The sequence below is a fragment of the Schistocerca nitens genome, chromosome 4 (assembly GCF_023898315.1).
Source record: "Schistocerca nitens isolate TAMUIC-IGC-003100 chromosome 4, iqSchNite1.1, whole genome shotgun sequence".
Lineage (NCBI taxonomy): Eukaryota > Metazoa > Arthropoda > Insecta > Orthoptera > Acrididae > Schistocerca > Schistocerca nitens.
In genome coordinates, this window is record NC_064617.1 from 109,140,040 (window position 1) to 109,163,352 (window position 23,313).

Sequence of the window (23,313 nt, forward strand, 5' to 3'; positions counted from 1 at the left end):
GCTTCGAACAGCATAAGTGGAGAAGCTCTTGGAACGAGAGTATATTCGGCAATTGGACTGGTCTGCCCCCCTCCCTTCCCCCCCCCCCCCCTCCCCAGCTCAAATTCCAGCGAGTATGTGTGGGATGCATCGGGGAGATGTATTGTAGCATGTCTATATGCACCAGTTGTCAACTGCACTGGTAGATGAATGAAGCGCCCTCTCGCAAGAATCCCTTATCAACCTTTTGGCCAGCGTGGAAGCACTTTGCGTAGCATGCATTACCGTCCGTTGTGATCACACAGTGTGTTAAGAACCTTGTCTCACCATTTGAACGGTCCAAGGGACATTTTTCCACTGTGGCCTCAGTGCCATTATTTGAACACATGTCTCATTTTTGCTCAACTAGTAGCGTATTTCTTTCAGATGTCTTCTGTAATATACTGTAGCAGATATGCCTCTGTGTGGTCCAAGTTTCATCCAGCTATGTTTCTTGGCAGTGACACATAATGCGACAATCACTTTCGTCCTTCAATTTTCCAGAGTCTTTACTAGTCAGTTTTTTCCCATACCCCGTGTATTAATTATGTATAGGGATCTGTGTCTACCGCTGTACTCTGGAAGGCACCGCACGCTATGTGGTGAAGCGTATACAGTGTGCCAGCGATAAATATTCCCCTCCAGGCTCCACTTATGGATAGTAGACTGGAAGGAAGACTCACGGTTCCCTTCAGCATCGACCAGAAATTCTCTCATTTTGTGACGTGGCCATTAACCGAGATTTATTTTGGCGGAAGTAATGCATCTTGATCCATTTTCAAGAGTAATATTTACGTCACACTGTTTAGGTAGTGTAATGTTATTGCGCACCAACATTAGATCACTTTTCTTGCAGTTGAGGCTGATAAACACTAGCTTACTGCAGTCTACTTATAAAATTTATCTTCAGTGTGTCGTGCATCTTTTTCTGCTGGAACCCATTAAGTGCACTTGATGGATTGCTGTTGTTCAAATAATTTTGTGAAGTCTATCGACAACATGCAGGAAAAACTATTCACGTGCACCTAAATGTTTTCTGCTGTATAGAATATTAAACTATGTACTCTGCAGGATTTCTGCCATATCTGTTTATTCTTTGAGAACTGCACTTAACTGATTTTTACAGACTAAACATAGTATTTTCTGATACGGAATGCATAAATAGCCCAAAAATTGTACGAGTACATGTCAAAACCGTTTTATTGATCATTTCCGTTTATTGTTCTTGCAGAGGCCTTCAAGGCAGCCAAATCCACATTCAACCGTCTGGACATTGTTGTCAACAATGCCGGCATCATGAGAGATTCGGTCTGGGAGAAGGAAATCGACATCAACGTGGTAAGTGAAAGATACCGAAGAAGAACACAGCTACGCAATAGCGGCGGACGGTATGAGGAGTGTCTTCTACATTCTTTGACGACATGTGAAGAAAACAGACATTGAGGACCATGTGAATAACGCTGGTCAGTCATTTCTGTACAGCCACATTTTTATTGTATTTGCACTGACGGGTCGAAACATAGCTTAATGCTTAATAGCGTGTTGCCCACTTTTGGAATGCAATGTAGCAACGATTCGGCGTGGAAGGGGTTCTACTTGCACATAGTGGATTTCCGAGGATACGTCGCACATGATGTGCTTGTGGACGCGGATAGCGTCCGGGATGTGTTCAATCGCCTTCAGATCAAGCAAATTTGGTGGCCAAGACACCAACGTGAGTTCAGTATCATCCTCCTCAAACCACTGTGGCACAATTCTGCTGGAATATGCCTTCGGCCTCAGGGAAGACATCAATCTAGAGATTCAGATGGTCCGCAGTAATATTCACGGTGTCCACAACTGTCGTGGTGCCTTCGATTACTACCACCGCTCCCATGGCAACCCAGGTGAATTTCCCTCACAGCGTAATATGACCCAGCCAGCCTGTGTGTGTGGCGCACTGCACATTTCCAGCATACGTTCGCCTGGATGTTGGCAAATCTGGACACGACTGTCAACCTGGTGATTCATCCGACCAGGCCACACGTTTCCATTAATTCCAGTCTCGATCATCCCGTACTGACTGCGATCATAATTGACGACGTCGTTCGGTCAATATGGGAACACGTTAGGATAGGCTGCTGCGGAACCCGATGTTCAGCAATGTGCTCTAAACGGTGTTCTCCGAAACGATTGTACTTGGACCAGTATTGTGCACTGTCGTCAGATCTGTCACAGAGTCCCATTTACCCCGATTTGCATTGCAGGCCTGCATCCGACCTACACTATCAGTGTTGAGACGTGAGTGTTCAATATGTCGTCACCTACAAGTGATTTCACTGTCCTTCAAATCATTCCACGCGCCGGCCCGTAACAGTTCGCTATCTGTGAAAGACGGCTTTGTCGGTGATCTACCCCACTTTACAACCGTATCATCAATAGAAGGATTCCCCATCGTCTCTGCTCCGTTTGCACATGGTGTCCCATGAGGAATGGCCAGTATTCAGGGATATGACCGGAATGATCAAGTGAAGCAAAAACACCTCGTAAACGTGGGCTGTAAAGTGCACAGAGCTACAAGCACTTCTTCATCTTCGATCCCATGAAAGAAATCTCTTCTACTGCAAGATCCTTGATTTCCATATTTTGTGACGAGGCAGTATGGACCCAGACAACAAGATATTGTCTAGTAAACATGGACTAAGGAGCATACGTTAAGAGCTGTGAACACTTGTTCAGTAGAAGAGATGTGTTTCACAGTAGCGATGATGAACAAGTGCCCATAGCTCTTAAGCTATACACTTTGGAGACCGTGTTTATTGTATTTTTTTTTATTTGGTGCACGCTACCACGCCTCAAAATATGGAAAGCAAAGAGCTTAGAGTGGAAGAGACTTGTTTCACACTCTAGAAGATGAAGAAGTGCTCTTAGTTCTTAAGTTATGCATTTATGGCCCATGTTTGCTTCGAATGATCGTTCCTGTCATATCTCTGAGTATTGACCATTATTCCTAGGGTTCCCATTTTGTTTCCTTATCTCGCCATATGTCCGCAATGTCATCAGGCGGCAATCAACCTCGCGGTGGTGAGCGGTCGTAATGTTGTTCATCAGTGTACGCAGTCACCAGGAGTGTACTGTCGTGTCGTATTTGTCGTTTTCTTTGACAGTAAACTACTGTAATGTATTTGAATGAAGTAATTTGTCTAATTCAGAGTTTAATTTGGGAAGTCTTACGTAGATGAAGTATGTGAGAGGCACATACAGTGGGACTTCATTTTATACTGTACTTTGGAGAGGCAATGCAGCTTCTCGTCTGATCTCACCAGTTTCTCATACAAGTCGTGTACCCTTGGAAGCATCGTCCCTCACAAAATTTAAAGGACTGAAACAAACAATTATTTCCTACATTCATCAATCGAGGTTAATCTTGGAAATCTTGATACAAAGGAAGGACAGTAGCATAATCATATCAATGGGAAGAATGTACAGTAATGATTAACATTTACGTAAGCCAACAAATATTTTGCACCGAAATTATTGGAATCTAGTGCTCTACTATCGATTTTCAGTGTTGATCATCAGGTCTGATCTCAGGAGTCATTTCCCGTATATTAAATGCGTTGCTGGAGGTCACACAGTTGGGACGAGACTTTATAGTTTTTAGTAAAATCAGTGGACTTACCCTAAACTGTTTACTTGAGGATGATTTCTGGTAGTATCAGACCTATCTCTAACGAGTCCCTAAGCTGCCTTAAACTGTCAGTCTGGTTTGTTCGACATCAGGGAAATATTTCCTTCTTTCATGTTACCTACTTAGATAGCGGTGCGTGTTAAGATGCCGATACCGGGGCGGTGAGATTCGTCGCCTCCTGATCGAATCCACCTGGTGAATTAACGACAAAAGCCCGTGTGCTGGGCTGCCTGGATGTGGTTTTGAGGCTGTTTCCCACATCTCACTAGGTGAATACCGGGCTAGCACCCAAGCCACGCCTCAGTTACAGGACTCGCAGACATTTAGAAAACCTTAGCTCACTTTGATATCAACTACTGTATACGCAGACAGTTGGGGTACACATATTCTGTCCCGGAGTGGTGACATCAAGGGCATCCGGTCACCCCTTCAATTAACTATGCCACATCCGTTAATGAGCATGCCGAACTGCGTCGCTGCGGGACAAAGGCGTAAGCAAACAATATTTCCTTCTTTCATGTTGTGTGTAATAGTAACAAGTTTCCCGACAGGAGGCAGCACAAGGAACCGATACGACATTGGCGGAATATGATTCAGTGCTGCACTGTGGTACCTGGTAGATATGTGTGTGTCCATTATCCAGGGATTCACTCCTTCTTCAGGTCGAGTATTTTTCTGTTGCTTACCGCTGCTTTCTCCTCTGCCATCAATGACTTCTGAATTTAAAAAGAAGTACAATGAAAAATTAATATTGCGTCATGTTCTGGTGGACTGCTGTGTTGAAACCAATTACTATTCACAATTATCTGTTAATCTTGACATGTAACACCTCCTAGCAGAGATCACAGCCAATCAAAATCGACAGCTACGCTGTTCTATTCAGGGGTGGCGGTGCGTGCTCGTTTGGTAAAACATTCACTTGACATTCGCACACACTCAGTAGGACACTCATTCCCATGTACATTCTCTTGAGCACCACAGATGTTCCAGACCCTATCTATTCAAAATTGCTATGCACCAGTAAGTAATATCACTATGGGATGCAACGTGATTCATTGAGACAGCAGTTGGCTTTGGATTTCTATGATGCTCTCACTCTAGCTAAGCCACCCCCTCGAAGCAAAGAAGCTCTTCTTTGAATCCTTTCTATCATTCGAATTAATCCAACATGGTATGGTGGTGGTGGTGGTGGTTAGTGTTTAACGTCCCGTCGACAACGAGGTCATTAGAGACGGAGCGCAAGCTCGGGTTAGGGAAGGATTGGGAAGGAAATCGGCCGTGCCCTTTCAAAGAAACCATCCCAGCATTTGCCTGAAACGATTTAGGGATATCACGGAAAACCTAAATCAGGATGGCCGGAGACGGGATTGAACCTTCGTCCTCCCGAATGCGAGTCCAGTGTGCTAACCACTGCGCCACCTCGCTCGGTAACATGGTATGGGTCGTAGACAGAATCACTAAGCAAATGCGCATTCTGCGACTACGCACTGAGGTTAGCCGTTTGCGACAGTTTAAAATTTTTTGCCAGCGTGGGCCTGAAAACCGGATTTCCCGCTTATCGCGAGAGGTCGCCTTAACCACTTCGGCCATCTGAGCACGATTCCAGGACCGATACAAACTTCCATATGTCACCATTATGCTCGCACAACTTATGATTCTCGCACAGAGAGAAAAATAGTATATCGTCATTTTAGCCGTTGGAGGCATGGGTACATCATTGATGACGTTGTAACTATCAATGATGTCCTAGATAGCATTATTTGCCAAATTTCAAGTCGCTAGTAATCAGAATTCTGTGCGCAACGGTCACATATCGACGAACAGTAGTCAGGAAATTGTCAAACAAGGGCTTTTTGAGCGTCCTGTTTCATGTGTTCATTATGATTCCTTACCTTCCTTCATGAAGCGGCATTCACGTTTGCCTCGACTAAATTTCTATGGTAGTTCCGATCTGAAATCATTCGAGACAAAAACCCAATATACTTATACATATAAATCCATACTCCGCAAAATACTATGAAGTGCATGCCAGGGGGCACTTCGCATTGCACCACGGTTAGTTGCATTTGCGCATGGAGCGCAGGAAGAATAAATGCTTAACTGAACTGCAGTTAATCTAATCTCTTCGTGGTCCCTCTGGCAGCGATACATATGGGACCCCCACATGGTTGTGGCCACCTGGCAGTGGAATATCTATTACTATCAGTCTATGCAACCCACGGATAATCGGCCCGACGCTGACCATTTGTATTTTAGGGCCAGTAAAAGACTAAAAAATTTGATGTCGGTTTTAGTGTCCTGCGGTCGGCAGGAAAGAACTAACGATCAAGTTTGAACAAACTTTATTTAACTAAAACGCCTTCCGGGCGTGCACTAATTTTCAAACTCAAGAACAACAGGAAACACAATAATTCTTGTGGCGGCAAAAGCCAGATAAAAGTTATAAAACAATGAAAAGAAATAATAACGACCGAAATACACCGCTACACATTTCGAAATTGGCGCTACGCCCAAGAAGATACAAAGTTCTACAAAAGACTATGGCGAGTGTCTACTGGGCTAGAGCCGGCGTAGGTATTGTCCTAGCTGTAGGTACACACTGCCGGTCAGACCTTGCTGCCGTGTTCATAAGACCGATTCTGTGAAGGGCTACAGTTAGTCCCATTAGTTCCAATTGGTGGATCTCTGTCACATGGCTTTTCAGGAAGTAGTGCAGTGTTTATACGGAAAATCTGTTGAGGTTTACATTGACTGGGGATGTTTTTGATATGAGCTCTTGAAGGGAGGTAGGCAGCCCACTTTGCTTGTTTGTTGTGTGTGTGGACCCTCTAATAGATAAGGGGATGCTATGATATCGGTAGTCTTATGACAGAATATATCGAAGCACCCATTCTAGAGCTAAGTATATGCATTGAGGAAGGGCTCTGAAACATGATCTAAATGTCGGATGTACATTACTTTTTTCTCATCTTAAGTGTTTTATGAGATGACAAAGCAGTACGCACAGAAGGCGTTTATGGAGACCAACACTGCCTGCAGAAGCAAACGTATCTGCATCATACTTCTTCTTCTACAATTTCGTGATCGGCCATTTGTGGTCTGTTGGTCCCGTCATTTTCTCCATTTGCCAGGATTCCTTTTCCCTTTTGGTTTGAAGTTCTTTATCTGATGTGATAAACTCTGTGGATACATTCATTGTAGATATTCACTCAATTTCTTTTCGTTGTCATCCATTTTCCGTTCACACTCCATATTTTTAAGCCCTTTCAAATATATCTTCATTTCCTTTTTTTACATCCCTTCATCACTAAGAAATCCTATCTCTGTTCCTTGTAATTTTTTCATCGTTTATACAATACCTACAATTCGGTTCCGTATAATTCGATTGGCAATGTGACTGTTTTATAAAGTTTCACTCGTGTTTCTTTCCGAGTTTTATGATTTAAAGTTCTGTTAACTGTTATACAGAATTTAATCTGAATATCATCTTCGCATTCACACGACATTTTAATCCAATATTTTTAAAATATTCTACTCGTCCAATTGCTGTTTCATTGGCTACTATCTCAGTTCTCACCGAATATTTTGCACAAAATACGCTTGACTGAGATTACTAGTAGATATTTTCAGGCTATAGTCTGTATATACTTAATTTCATTTAGTTCATTAATTCCTTTTTGTACATCATCTTCCCTTAAAAATCAGTGTAAGATCATCAGCATGTTGAAGTGACCTTAGTTTTACCCAGTGAGTCAGTTGTACCCCAGCGTTTCTTCTAGAATTCCATGTGCAGATTGAACTCTAAATATATATATTGAGCAGCTTAGGGGATAAACTACAAACGCGTCTCACTTCTTCACTTATTTGTATCTTTCCTGTGTATATGCCTTCTATATCTAAGATGACTGATGTTTCTTTATATAGCCTTTTGATAGCTAATATAAACGGTGACAATCAACATCTGTGCTCCATTATTCTCCATAAGTTTTCTCTAACCACATAAAAAAGTCTATAAAAACAATATGTGTTTCTTTCTTAAACTTCACTTGCTTTTCAGTCAGCCAACGAAAAATAAAAACTACATCAGTCTTTGATCGCATCTGCCTGTTGTTACACGAGTAAGTATCCTGCTGCTGTTTTTAGTATTGTATTTAAAATTCTTGCATAAAATTTATATGCTCTCAAGTAGGCTTATCCATCTGTTTTTATCAAATATAATTTTTGTCTTTTCAAATACATCGATACATTTTGCTTTCCTCCAGTGTCGTGGTGCCTTTTTTCTTTTTTCTTCCAGCGCATGTCAAACAAATGCAAGAGCTTAACGTGTAGCGACAATTCTCCATATTTAATTAATTCTACACTAATTCCATCTAAACCTGTTGCCTTTCAATTTTTTTGTTTTGTTTAGAATTCTGCTGTCAGTTACTTTGTTGTTCTGTCATCTATGCCTTTTACTTCTGTTTCTGGATTTTTTGCTTTCTTCTCTTCCGTGTTAGCATTATATCACAGGTTTTTATAGTACTTCATCTACTCTTCTTTCGTAATATTATTCAAACGAATTGTATACTTTTCCGTATTATTCAACGTTTGCAAAGCTTTATATGCTGTCTACTGATGGTCATGAATATCATGTTCTGGACTACAAATGTATCTGTCACAGGTTTGCTGGTGGATTCCTTTCGCTATTATTTTTCTATTTATAGATTTGTATATTTTCCACGGTAGCTATGGAAGATACCCTTTATATGCTTTTTGTTTTCTTGTAAGCCTCGGCAGTTTCTGTTGATCAGATCTTTAACTCACACTTCTGGCGCTATTTTATTTTCGTTATTAACGCTTCATTCGCAGCTTTTTTTATTGCGTTTTCAATGTTTGCCCAATTTTCTAGAATTGTGCTGCAGGCCGCTAATTGTTCTAATTCTTTTATTAATATGTTCTGATACAGACCTGTAAAACTTACGTTCCCGAGTAAATATTCTGTACTGATCTATTCTTACGTCTGTGGTGTAAATGTATCTTCTGCTCCTGTGTAACAAAAATGTCAGTTTGACTTTTCGCAATATAGTAACCAGTCCTGATATCCAAACTTCCATGTAGTCTTGTATTCCTTACTTTATTTTATATTATTGTCTATATTAGTAAGAAAACTGTAAAACTGTCGTGTGTGTCGCTTTGTCTGTTTGAACACGTTAATCTCCATAACTAAGAAAAGAATTTTCATTGGGTTTTCATAAGTAAGGTGAAAGTAGCTTGGAACAACGTACATGCCTTATTTACTCTATCTCGGATCACGAAAAAAAAAGATGTCGTTATCTTCAGTGTTATAAATGAGAAAATATGTATGTCTGTTATCTTTTCATGACCAAGCCGCAAAACTGTTTTGATACAATTTGTTATGGAGTTACTTTGAACGCCCAGGAACAACATACACTACTTCAGAAAGTGTCTAGCACAAGATATTTAATTATTTGTAGAACATTACGCGGATTAGGGAAACATATTTACTCTTTGAGAAAGCTATTGGTTCTTTGACTTTTGAGCTTTATCATATTTGTGAAAATGCTTTTATTGATTGATATATTCCACACAATACGATTCAACATAATGAATACAGTGCTTGTACAGTTGTCAATGTGTTTAATATATACATCCAACCTATAATATAATATCTGTGGAAGTAATTCCGTTGCGTTTTCACGAATAAACCACTAACCAATTTCGATTAAATTTGGTATGGAGTTATGTTGAACACCGAGGCAGAACATAGACTATTTTAGAAAATTAAAAAGAAAAGAAAATTCGACGCTTACAACTGTGAAGTAGGTGATGGAATGCATTTTTTACATCAGTGAACATAAGCGATGTTAGAAGTTATTAAATTTGTTATGTAATGTACGCACCGTATAATGTGTAGCTGCTTCAGCAGCACACTGGATAGATGCACGGAGCTACCCACACCTGTCTCCAAGCACCATTGGTCAGCAACGCTGTATGCCTGCCACATCGTCGTGTGTTGGGGCAGGTGGAGCAGGGGGGGGGGGGGGGCGGCTTATCCAAACAGCTAGGCACCTGAGAGCAGCTGACGTTATTGCAAGCACAGTAGCTTACTTACTTGCCAACACTCAACAACAGAACTACTGATACGAGAGTATAGCTTCTAATGGTACATGAATTACATAACCATTATGGTACCTCACCTGAATCTCTCGATACCAGTAATATTCTACTGTATTTCTGTTAACTACTTAACATATTTCTGAGACAACATTCAGATTTGATACATCGATATGTTTATATTGCAATGATATTATTCTTATGTGTATTCTTTCTTTTGTCACTATGATCTTTGACGTACTTGTAACTCTGATTTTTGGGTGCGTAAGAGATTTTTAGTTAGTTGTTAAGTTGTTAGAGAGTCGTACGTCTTGGACGTAATGTTGGAAAGACGCGTATTGTAGTCCGCTTATAAAATGTGAACTTTAACAGTGACTGTGAGGAAGATGATTTCAAGTTGTTTTGTATTGTGAAGTGATGTTTTGTGTGTCACGTGATATTGCAATTAAAAGGAAGTGTAACTTAAATTCGGAGTGCTGATTATTTTTTTACATCACAATTGTCCAGTAAAAGTGTAATCTTCAACAATGGTTTGTGAAGCGCATCTACATAACATTTGAATATAGCAGGATAAAACCTAGGCCTTTTTACATCCGAGCTTGGAATCATAACCACCTAGATTTTCAGCGATTGAGCCATGATTTGACGACGAGACCAGCGTGGGAAACACAAAAAGATGAGTCCCTAGTTTTTTGATTATTACATGAAATGACTTTATTAACTGTGCTCTAATTACACCTGCCACATAATATGACTGTTGTTGCCCGAAAATGCAGTATTTAGCAGCGTGAACAACACCACAAGCGTTATTAAATGCTGACCTTTGTTGTGGTAGGGTTGTTAGAAGCTGTGGGCAACAGGTAGCAGAAAATAGTTGTTACTTTCCTTGTGCCCAGAGAATTGTGGGATTTGGCAAGAATGGTGGTCAATGATTTTATAGGTGCCTTGTCTTAGATTCTAGGGTAGAGTTGTTCCGATATTGCCTGAGTGTTTTAGAATGACAGAAGTGACCCTGTGCGGTTGAACACGTTTGGTGCTTTGTGTGTTCCTACAGAAGGGCGTGGTGTACGGCATCCTGCTGGCGTACAAGTACATGGGCAAGCAGAACGGTGGCGCCGGCGGCGTGGTGGTCAACTTGTCGTCCGTGGCGGGCCTCGATGAAGTCCCTCAGCTGCCCATCTACTGCGGCACCAAGCACGCTGTGTCCGCCATGACGCGCTCCTACGGGGTGAGTACCACACCTTGCACCGTTACCTGCAACACTTCCGTGTCCAGCACATGTCCAAGTTGTGACCGACAATAATTTTGACACTTATTTTGCAAGAATTGAATCATTTCAAGGCACTGCTGAGAAATTTCACTTTGTTTCTATGTGTACTCATCACATTCAAGCATGGCTCCCTTATATTTAAGGTGGCCATATTTTGTAGACCCCAATTCGGGACACATTAAAAACACTTGATATTGCCAAAATTAAAAGAAAAATATTTTAATTAAGTGTAATTAATGTAAAATATCACATAAATTTGTGCAAAAAGTACACTAATTTATATTTTATTAATGCAATCTAAGATGAAGCTTCTGAGTGAAGGAGCAATTGAGGTTATTTAAACTCATTCTCGCTGGGAAGTGTGGTTATTGACGCCCCTGTTAGCCACGCGGTCTAACGCACGGCTTTCCGGATTGGGAAGGAGCGCCTGGTCCCCAGCACGAACCCGCCCGGCACACTTGTGACGAGCTCTGGTGAGCCGGACAGTCTGTGGGTGGTTTTTAGGCGGTTTTCCATCTGCCTCGGCGAATGCGGGCTGGTTCCCCTTATTCCACCTCAGCTACACTATGTCGGGGTACGCGTACACGCGTACACTACCATTACTCTACTATGCAAAGATAGGGGTTACACTCGTCTGGTGTGAGACGTTCCCTGGGGGGGGGGGGGGGGGGGTCTACCGCGGGCCAAACCGCACAATAACCCTGAAAGAGTGGTTCGGTGTGGCGCGGCAGAGGGGTGAAGCTGACTGCGGCAGTCATCGTGGGGTTGTTGGCGACTACGGCTGCAGCGGGGATGGAGCCTCTCCGTCGTTTCTAGGCCCCCGGTTAGCATACAATACAATACATACAATATACTGGTTTGTGGTGTGCGTACTGTAAGACCTTCGGTACACACACCATCAGATTATTTGACTTGTCGCTCTAACGAAGTAGGCGAGTGCCAGCAATATGTCTCGTGGTCTTATCGGGGCGTGTTTATCTTCTGCCGTTAGGTCAGACGATAGAAATGCCACTTGCACGCTTAGAGTAGCAGATTGACGGTGACCAACTTTAAACAGAACTTGATTAATTTTCACACAAATTTATTATAATAGTAAAAAGCATAGACATTACGTAACTTGATTCTGGATGCTGTTTACAATTGACAATCTGAAGTTCCTTTGGTCTGGGTATGTTAATCTTATTCTCACATATCTCTGATACTTGACAAAGTGTCTATTCATTTCTCTTCATGGGTATGTACAGGAATATGGTAATCTTATTAGGCGCAGACTGAAACTTGACTACAGACAAAATGCAGCGTAATGCAGACTGGTACAGACAAATGCAGACAAATGCAGACTGACTAATCGGAGGTCTGTCCACTCGTTATAATACCTCGAGCGTTCAGGTATCACTGCGTGAGTGTGATCCGCGAGGAGAAAAGGTTCTACGTTAGCAGCAATCTCATTGGCTGCGTTACATATTAATACGCGGATCGGCGTAAGCAGAATTTGGTCCGTCTTTATGGCAGCGCCATCTCGTAGAGCGGAGACGGACGAGTGCTGCGCCTGCGCTGTTGTGCTTAGCGGGGCGCGCTCTAGTGGGAAAGTTGTGTACGCGCTGACTACGCGGAACTATGTACACAACATGGTTATTGATGAAGAAAAACAACTAAGCTCAACAGTTTCAGGATGGAGGCGAGTCCCACTTGCGAGTCTCATAGCCACGATGTTTTAATTTGTTACTTCTTTCCTGCTAACTTTATTCACAATAAATTTTGCTGACAGTCTCCCCCCCCCCCCCTCATATATTGCGCAACATGTCAGCAAACTTATATGATTGTACGACACACAGTTCAGGAGGTACCACGTATATCGCTATGGAGCAGTGCCCGATTGAGACTCGGGCCCATCTCGGAAATATTAACTACTGTAATAGACCATAACATATGTAAAACATGATATAATTTGGCGCGTAGGGATGACATATGTTGGTAGAAATCAGGTTTATTCCTCTTGCGCAACTTACAACTTACGCAACTTTGATAGCAATAGCATTTCTTGTCAAACACTTTCGCCATCTAATACTAATAAGACAACATCCCGAACAGGTGTCTAATTTGTAAATGTCTAATTTGAGATAAATTGTTTCATAATTGTTGAATCTGGGACAAATAGGTGTTCCAAATTACCTTCTAAAAAAATCGGGAAAAATCGTGTCTGTCCTGAGAAAAATTGGCCAGGTGTAAGTACAACTCGGGCACTGAGAGATCTGTAGAAAGTGAATTATGTATGTAGGCAGTCTACCCATTGCAGGAATCGAGAATAATAACGATTTTTGCCTGTTACCAATATTGATAATGGCAAGATATCAATCCAAGGGATTCCAGGGCTTTCGAGAACATTTTAATTTCAAGTTTTAAGTAGGATAACTAACGACAAAAGAAACAGTTTCCGTGTGATATAATTCGAATTAACAACTTCGGATTTTTCCCTTCACTTGAACTATGAAAACTTGCTTCCATGATTCTGGGTCAACAGGAACCCTACAGGTTTTGATGAGGGAGTTTTCAAGTATCAAAGTAAATGTCCGTGTCTTTTAACTGGATTGAATTAGAAGCTTGAACGCTTTACACCACCAAGGGGCTATATACCTTAGTATCTGACATAAATTTGAACTTTATACATCTACTTGTATCTGAGAGAGAGGATTCTTGACAGTCGATCGAACGGATAGACAGACAGACAACAAAGCGATCGGCGATCGTCTGTATAGATTGAGGCACGGGACCGTAAAAACAGGGTGGGTGGACACCTTATTTTCAGTCCATGACACCTAGGTAATGAGAAATAATATCGAGTTGAACTGTTGATATTCACTGGCCGATTACAATTATCTGGACGGGTTATACAATATAACTTATATGTGGTCATCTCTGTTTTCTAATTTTGTTTGAAAAAAAAAACTATGCCTTGTAATCTACCGTGTAAAAAGCAACGGAAGCAGTTAATGAACGCTGATTGTAAAATGACCAATGAAAATTAACAGAGCAAAACCCACTTATGTCAACTGCGCAACAGAAAGTAATAGGAACGTAGCATTGATAAACTGAACGCAAGTGAACCTGAAAATCGTCTCTGATATTCCGTAGCAGTTCATATATGTTAGCAGTTCGTTCTGTAGTCGACTGCTGTGTTACGGAGATTTTAACCCCGCTACTATGATCATAACGGCCGAATATGAAACTCTCAACAACTGCACTTCTGCAGGAACACGAGCTGCTCCTGTGACCTACCTTATTTGCTGTAAAACTCCTGAATTAGAACAGGAATGCGTAATTTGAGAATAAGGAACGTTATCCATGTTATGGCCTATTACACTAAAATTGACAAATACATCAGTTATCAGAGATAAGATTACGTTTCTGAACTTAAGATCATGTTTTGGCGGCAGGGTTAAAGTTATGCCAGAGCACTTAAGTATCAAGTCAATGTCCAGAGTAGCTTAAAGACAGAAAATATTTGAGTTTCTCGTTATATAATCAATTCAAAACCAAGTGGACAGGATACAAATGGCCTCTTAACAACACAAAAACGATTGGCAAGTAAGGCAGATGTGTGAACATCTTATCACCCAATTTTACACACGATAGATCACGTTTAACCAGCTAAATTTTATGGAAATATTCTAATAACCTTAGATCATTGTGCAAATTAATTATGTTGTTATTTCTCCATATATATGGTATCATATTTGTACCAAGCTGTTATCCGTATGATTCAATAAACAAAAAAAATAGTAACGTAAATAATAATAATAAGCAAGCTAGGCTTTAAGAAGTTGTGAGATTCTCCACACTTTGTATCTGCACAGTGAGTGGAGTAATGTGTGCAAACTTAGCTTACCACTTAGCGTGCAAATGGACAAAACATCTGATCTGTCTTCTCAAGCCCAGAGTGTTAAACAGACATTCTATATAAATATGAACCTGGCCCTGTAAATCAGCTAATATCATGTGCGGATCGTAACAAAAGTCATTAGAAATGCTGCTGTCACATAACTAGAATGCATGAATTAATAAAAGTGTAAGTTTGGGGTCTATTCTAGAAAGACAAAACAGCTGTTCACTTTTTCATTCTACATATAATTTATGGACTGTGCTTTCAGGGGTCAAGTGATACACAACAATCATGTTCAGTTACTTTCAACACTCAATAACAAAATATTTAACTCTTGGACATATTGAATTGACGATTATTAAAATCGTTATCTCTACATGTGAAAAAATTTTTATCACAGGAAAGAATAATTAAAATCTTCATTAGCTCATTTACATCTATGATATCGTAGGTAGTCAATGCACTGAGTTGGTGGAAAATAAATTTACTTTCTGAACCAATGAAAAAACTCTCATGTACTAAATGTGAGGGTAGGTTAGTGTCCTAGCTTTTGATATTCAATGGTCAAAGCGTACGCAATTTGGAGTGAGCAAAATCTCGACTCAACATTTACTGTGGCCTAATGCACGATGGTTCTTTACCAAGCGGCATTTGCAACAGCGTTGTCTCCTTGCTGTATTTGAAACGGTAATTCCCTACTCTGGCATTGACTGAATTCACTCAGTCTCAACTTTGCTGCGTTCCATAGAAAGTTAGTTTTTCTCTAGTCGAAATAATGGCTATTGGCACACTCGCTAAGGGGTGGAGTGACATGCACAATTTCTTTGCCCACAAAAATTCCCGCAGGAATAATTAACTACCTGTTTGCTATCTGTCGCCACGATACATGAAACATATCGCCTACACTTTGCAGAAAGCAAAGATCTCGACGCCCTCGCTATTTTCCACACACTTGTGCGTTCTGCCGCGAGATGAGAGAGAGATCTAGAAATTTTAGTTCTCAAAATGCTTGTATATAATGGGGGTCTTCCCACTGTGTCGCATCTGAGTCGCCCAGTATGGCTTCAGCCAATCGCCGTCTCGTTAGAGGTGAATTTTATTTTTCTTGCCGGTCGCAGCTTAGCCCTGTTAAAGCTATCCAACCACTTACCCTCGGTCCCAGCTGTATTTATGTTAAAAGGAATAATGTATTGTTCTGGCCTTATCCCTTTCTGCACTGAAGCTCGCCGTGCTCTTGTTAAGTGAGGTTTTCCGATGCCATTAACCACCTGCTCAGTTCATCTCCAAAATGCATTTCACTTTAACTTATTTATTCATGCCCCTGTCCATATTGGTAGATATTGTTTTGTTAGTTTTTAGTACATCAGATTACTGCAATTGCCTTTTGTTGATATAATATAATTATTATTTTCTGAGGATCTCATACTGTATCTCACTGTCATTATGGATCAAGCTCATGTAAGGTGCGTAAAATCCGGATGCCTTACAAAGTTGATCAACCTATATTTGCAGATTATATCTATACTGATAATACTAGAAGTACTCAATCGACAACGATTGTAATTATATGCACAGTGTTGGGAAATTCCTGTTACAAACTTCTAGAACTTGCAGAGGGGAGTGAGTACATATTATTGTGAATAGGAACCAATATTCAGAAACGTACTTGAGGAATTGAATTAGGTGTGATGCAGTAAAATTATTAGGTAACAATTCGAATGGAAACACAACGAAACATCCATTTATCACTTAAGCACATTTATTTGTATTAACACTTAAACATTACGTGTTTGTACTACTCCAAAACAAAAAAGAACCCGCCATACTGTACGTACAGAATCAGACAATGCTGGTTCCAGTATTTCTGCTTGGGGACAAAACATGCAAACCCTACTATTAAAGTCTCTTGATACTGAGAGCCATGATTATACACATGAACAAAGTTTGACGAGTAACATAATCACTGATGTTTGAATGGATTGTGCCCAAACAACTTTTCATAAATCTGTAATAGTGAATATCAAGGTTTTGGTCCTGATATCTGAGCGGTGTTCCAAATGTGGTTATGCAGAAATCTGTTTGAATCCAGCAGTCGACGGTACACACTGAGTCCACTGCCGCCAATAATAGAGGGCAAAGGTTAATCATTTTCGATGTCAACCTTATGAGAGGAAGACTGTCTCCCATTTCTAGCAGGCAGGTCATTAATATACAATTAGGCTACTGACTCTTGTAGCAAACTAATTTTCTCACCAAGTACTGAAAGCAGAAGTTTTGCAGCTTCTACCAGTAAGGCTTCATCAGAGCCACTCGCATTACCCCAAGGCACATAAGCAGGCGACGGAATTGTATCATGCCTACTATATGAAGAGCATGTTCAGCAGTCTTGTGTTGTAAGAAGCATCCATAATTGATGTCAGAGCAGTCGAGGCCCTTGTATGTGACCAAGAGAAAGTAATGGTCTGTCCGCCCACAAAGTTCTAGCTACAGATCTCATTGCGGTAATACTGTTAGTAAATAGTATTAACACACTGATATCTGTAGTTGGAACTTGATGGGTAACAGTTCCTTGAATTCTTTTGATCACATACAAGGACCTAGTCTGTTCGGCCATCTTTTATGGATACTTCTTACAACACAACGCCGCTGAACATGCACTTTACCTACTGTACTTTTTAATAAAATTACTTGCCAGTTGATGTCTGTCACTTGCCAGTACAGCGTTGCCACATTGGCTGCCAGGCCGCTCGGTTATACTCGACACACAAACATGGCAGGTCACTTCATATAATAATGCTGTGAAAGTGTAGCAAGGAGCAATGTTGGAAGTGGCCACTGAGATGTATCACGGAAATGCGAGACACTCTGTCCGCAGTTGATTTTAAGTGACCAATGACGTGTTTTGTAGCCCTGAATTTTCACTCATATCTTAAAGTAACTACAACCTGCATGATGTGCAGTGTATCCGAGAAAACGGCAATCATCAATCTGCAGCAGGACTAAAACCATGATCGCATTGTTCACGCTATTAAAGTTAACATCTACGAGCAAATTCAAGTCAGAAAAATTTCACGAACTTGCAGCATGCTGCAGGTGAAAAATATGCCCGCAAGTTGTCTTACAACTGGAATACATAGTTGTACCTCCATCATAAGTTGCATTGAGAACTTTAGTTTTTTCCTTGATGTTGACTAGTTTCGAACACGTGTGTTCATTTTCAAACCTTATGTAGCGTAAGTGTGACAAATACAGGCGATAGTCTACACACAAAAACTGTCCCTGCAGTGATAATGAAAGCGGCACTATGGCCGACTCAACAACAGCTAATACACCACATAGAACGTACATAAGAAACTCTCAATGCAACTTATGACGGAGCTACAACTATTTATTTCAAGAAAAATTTCACTGTCAGCGCTAAAAGCAAACTGTAATTTCTCGCTACCACTGGTTACCTGAAACAATCCCCACACAGCCTACACAAGCTGCCGCATTATCAACCGATGAGCAGCTCGGTTGGCACTTGGTTGCAGATTATGTGTGAGACAGACAGATTCCAAACAAAAAAGAATGATAGGATGAGAAATAAGAGTGATTAAAAACATCAATACGATGGCGAAAATGATACGGCATAGTATCAGAAATAAAAAAAGTCCTTTTAAAATAATTAATTGAATAAAAATAATAATCAAAGTCTTTGGATCAGATTTAGAAATAAAACAAGATTCGCTGCCAGAATGAACAGAGATCACTTGCCCGCGAAAGGCAAAGGTCCCGAGTTCGAGTCTCGGTCCGGCACACAGTTTTAATCTGCCAGGAACTTTCACATCTGCGCACACTCCGCTGCGGAGTGAAAATCTCATTCTGGAAACATCCCCCAGGCTGTGGCTAAGCCATGTCTCCGCAATATCCTTTCTTCCAGGAGTGCTAGTTCTGCAAGGTTCGCAGAAGAGCTTCTGTGAAGTTTGGAAGGTAGAAGACGAGATACTGGCAGAAGTAAAGCTGTGAGGACGGGGCGTTAGTCGTGCTTGGGTAGCTCAGTTGGTAGAGCACTTGCCCGCGAAAGGCAAAGGTCCCGAGTTCGAGTCTCAGTCGGGTACACAGTTTTAATCTGCCAGGAAGTTTCATATCAGCGCACACTCCGCTGCTGAGTGAAAATCTCATTCTGGAAACATCCCCCAGGCTGTGGCTAAGCCATGTCTCCGCAATATCCTTTCTTCCAGGAGTGCTAGTTCTGCAAGGTTCGCAGAAGAGCTTCTGTGAAGTTTGGAAGGTAGAAGACGAGATACTGGCAGAAGTAACGCTGTGAGGACGGGGCGTTAGTCGTGCTTGGGTAGCTCAGATGGTAGAGCGCTTGCCCGTGAAAGGCAAAAGGTCCCGAGTTCGGATCTCGGTCCGGCACACAGTTTTAATCTGCCAGGAAGTTTAAGATTCGCTGCGTTTGATGAGTTCCTAAACTACGATCTTCTATGTGTCAGGTCTCAGCGCTAGCCAGTACGAACTACACTGCCAGTGCACTGCAGTATGCTCTTATATTCATCACTCTGAAGCTATAGTCTCAACAATGAATTGTAGCCTTCAAAAATTCGGCTTCTTGTAATATCATGGGAAGCTTATCTAAAGTAAGCCGATCTCTGTGATTATAATAACTGTATATGTGTCACTGAATCGCGTCTTGCATGAAAGGATCCGGTAGTGTTTGGTTAGTGCTATGTTTGAAACATGTGGCATTGATTAGAATCGTTGTGTGTCTGTTTGTGTGTGTGTGTGTGTGTGTGTGTGTGTGTGTGTGTGTGTGTGTGTGTGTGTGTGACGAGATAAGAGGGCCAGATCCAGGATTCGGAATCCAAACACATCAATAAAGAAAGCTGGACAAGGAATTGGAAGTAAGCTGACCAATAGTTGTGGCAGTTTGGCAGTGGCAAAATGTGGACGTGACACTGAGCCCTTTGACTGAGGAAACTGGCTCAAACGTTTGAAGTGTCAAGTAATTTTCATCTGACTATAGTATATCTTATGAATCATTAGGAGGCAGCGGACCTTGTATGTTGTCTCATGTGGTTTGCATTTTTCGGGACGCGACTTGTGTCTAAATTCTGGTAGTTTGTGTGTATCACCATTGACAGTGTATACCACTGCATGAATGTGGGCCTGTGATGTAATGTGTTGTGTTTCAGGACGAGCTGCACGTGAACGTGACGGGCGTGAGGATGGTGGCGCTGTGCCCGGGGCCCACGGACACGCCGCTCGTGAACGATGCCCACCACTACTGCCTGCACGACTACGTCAAGCAGTCGCTGATCGACGTCATACCCTCTTACGGGCCCCTCAACACGTTCGTACCACTTTCTTTTTCAATTGTATTGGCGTTTAGTGGACATACCCGCAGTCAGTACCATGTTCATTTGTAGAACGTCTGATGACGTAGCAAGCATTTGTTAGTACACATGAAGTACATGTTGATGTGGTCTTGATGCGGTTCTCCATGCTAGTTTACCTTGGATAAGCCTTTTCATCTTGAATGACTACTGCAACTGAGATCCGACTGAATGGAAATGGAAATGAGCGGTTGGCGTCAATGGCCGGGAGGCCCCTTGCGGGGCAAGTCCGGCCTTGGTGCAGGTCTTCTTACATTCGACGCCACATTGGGCGACCTGCGCCCCCGATGGGGATGAATGATGCTGACGAAGACAGCACAACACCCAGTCCCCGAGCAGAGAAAATCCCCGACAGAGCCGAGAATCGAACCCGGGCACGTAGGACGGCAATCCGTCACGCTGACCACTCAGCTATGGGGGCGGACGTCCAACCGAATGTGTTTACTGTATTCAAGCTTCTGTCTCCCTCTATAGTTTTATGCCTTCACTCATTCCTCCACTTCACATCAGTCGCTGCCTACTCACGGTGCGAGAGGTCTATAAGACACTGTCCACGCCATACAAACCTGCATACCATAGCGTTGCACAGTCACTGATGGAAAGACTCCCTCATGCTCTAACAAGGAAGCCCTATGGGATTCACACCAATGACTGACTTTTGGAGATGGATGTAGCTGGTTTTAACGTTTTACGCCTAGGTTGGCGCCCAGAATTACACTACTGCCCATTAAAATTGCTACACCACGAAGATGACGTGCTACAGACGCGAAATTTAACCGACAGGAAGAAGATGCTGTGATATCCAAATGATTAGCTTTTCAGAGCATTCACACAAAATTGGCGCCGGTGGCGACACCTACAAAGTGCTGACATGAGGAAAGTTTCCAACCGATTTCTCATACACAAACAGCAGTTGACCGGCGTTGCCTGGTGAAACGTTGTTGTGATGCCTCGCGTAAGGAGGAGAAATGCGTACCATCATGTTTCCGACTTTGATAAAGGTCGGATTGTAGCATATCGCGATTGCGGTTTATCGTATCGCGACCTTGCTGCTCGCGTTGGTCGAGATCCAATCACTGTTAGCAGATTATGGAATCGGTGGGTTCAGGAGGGTAATACGGCCTCGTATCACTAGCAGTCGAGATGACAGGCATATGGCTGTAACGGATCGTGCAGCCACGTCTCGATCCCTGAGTCAACAGATGGGGGCGTTTACAAGACAACGACCATCTGCACCAACAGTTCGACCACGTTTGCAGCAGCATCGACTATCAGCTCGGAGACCATGGCTGCGGTTACCCTTGATGCTGCATAACAGACAGGAGCGCCTGCGATGGTCTACTCAAAGACGAACCTGGGTGCACGAATGGCAAAACCTTTTTCGGATGAATCTAGGTTCTGTTTAGAGCATCACGATGGTGGCTTCCGTGTTTGGAAACATCGCGTTGAACGCACATTGGAAGCGTGTATTCGTCATCGCCATACTGGTGTTTAACCCGCCGTGGTGGGATGGGATGCCATTGGTTACACGTCTCGGTCACCTCTTGTTCGCATCGACGGCACTTTGTACAGTGGACGTTATATTTCAGATCTATTACGACCCGTAGCTCTACCCTTCATTCGATCCCTGCGAAACCCTGCATCTCAGCAGGATAATGCACGCCTGCATGTTGCAGGTCCTGTACGGGCCTTTCTGGATACAGAAAATGTTCGTCTGCTGCCCCGGCCAGCACATTATCCAGATCTCTCACCAATTGAAAACGTCTGGTCAATGGTGGCCGAGCAACTGGCTCGTCACAATACGCCAGTCACTACTCTTGATGAACTGTGGTATATTGTTCAAGCTGAATGGGCAGCTGTACCTGTACACGCCATCCAAGCTCTGTTTGACTCAATGCCCAGGCCTATCAAGGCCGCTATTATGGCCTGTGGTGGTTGTTCTGGGTACTGATTTCTGAGGATCTATGCACCCAAATTGCGTGAAAATGTAATCACATGTCAGTTTTAGTATAATATATTTGTCCAATAAATACCCGTTTATCGTCTGCATGTCTTCTTGGTGTAGCACTTTTAATGGCCAGTAGTGTATTTTAGAGTCGACGAATTTTAAGAAAGATTACACTCCAGATTTTTCGTTTTAATATCTTTTTTTAACATGTGAGAGAGGCATCGCGGTTTTAAAGTTGGGTACACAGAAGGTTCCCAACAAGGGAAGTCCCTTGACTGTACAGTCGTATTTCCCGACAGTGTCTCGAGGACCTGCTTTCCCCATAGCTATACTGTAATTTCCGCAGCGCTCCGCGGGTCCCGAATTCGCCCCACCAGACGAGGCGTCTTCAGGGCAACGTTTCTCATGTGCAGGAATTCCCTGAGTGCCCTACATTCATTGTAGCCCACGTACCCAGCAGAAAAAATAACCCATCTCACACTTGATCAACTGTACTTCCTAGAGCGACAGGGGAAGACGGTGTAATTCGGCTGGGTATCGGGGAAAGTGGAAATTCGGGGAAATGAACAGGCAGACAAAGCTGCCAAGGAGACCTGCAGCGTACGTGACGTGACACAGTGCGCCATCTTCTGTAGGCTGTCATTTCACTGGTGACTCGGAGTTACATCCAATTGTGGGAGGAGCAATGGCTGCCAGTGACGAACAATAAGTTGCAGTCAACAATGTGGCCATGGCGTTCGTCATGTCGCTCACTCCAGCAAGATGAGGTGGTCCAGAGATGTCCGTTGCGCGTAAATCACTGTAGCCACATGTTAATTGAGTGCATTTTATTTTGCGGTAAGTGGAAAGAAGCAAATTTAGGCGAGGATCTCCCCTCTATTTTAGTTGATGACGAGATGAGTGAGGTGTTCTGTAAGAAAAAAATGGCGCGTTCTTACATACAAACACAAAGCAACACACAAGATAGCAAATATACCAAAGAAACAGGGATTACATATAACAAGAAACACACTTCAATCACATTTACAAGCAACA

General features: G+C 42.3%; 1 protein-coding gene across 1 annotated transcript in view; it reads left to right on the forward strand.

Annotated features, from left to right (window-relative positions):
• LOC126252146 (15-hydroxyprostaglandin dehydrogenase [NAD(+)]-like) overlaps window positions 1–23,313 on the forward strand; it is a 90,422-nt gene that overhangs the window by 60,905 nt on the left and 6,204 nt on the right. The window contains exons 4-6 of the mRNA XM_049953014.1: window positions 1,250–1,356; window positions 10,857–11,030; window positions 20,130–20,287. Of these exons, the coding sequence (XP_049808971.1) occupies window positions 1,250–1,356; window positions 10,857–11,030; window positions 20,130–20,287 (439 nt within the window). The remainder of the gene's footprint in view (window positions 1–1,249; window positions 1,357–10,856; window positions 11,031–20,129; window positions 20,288–23,313) is intronic.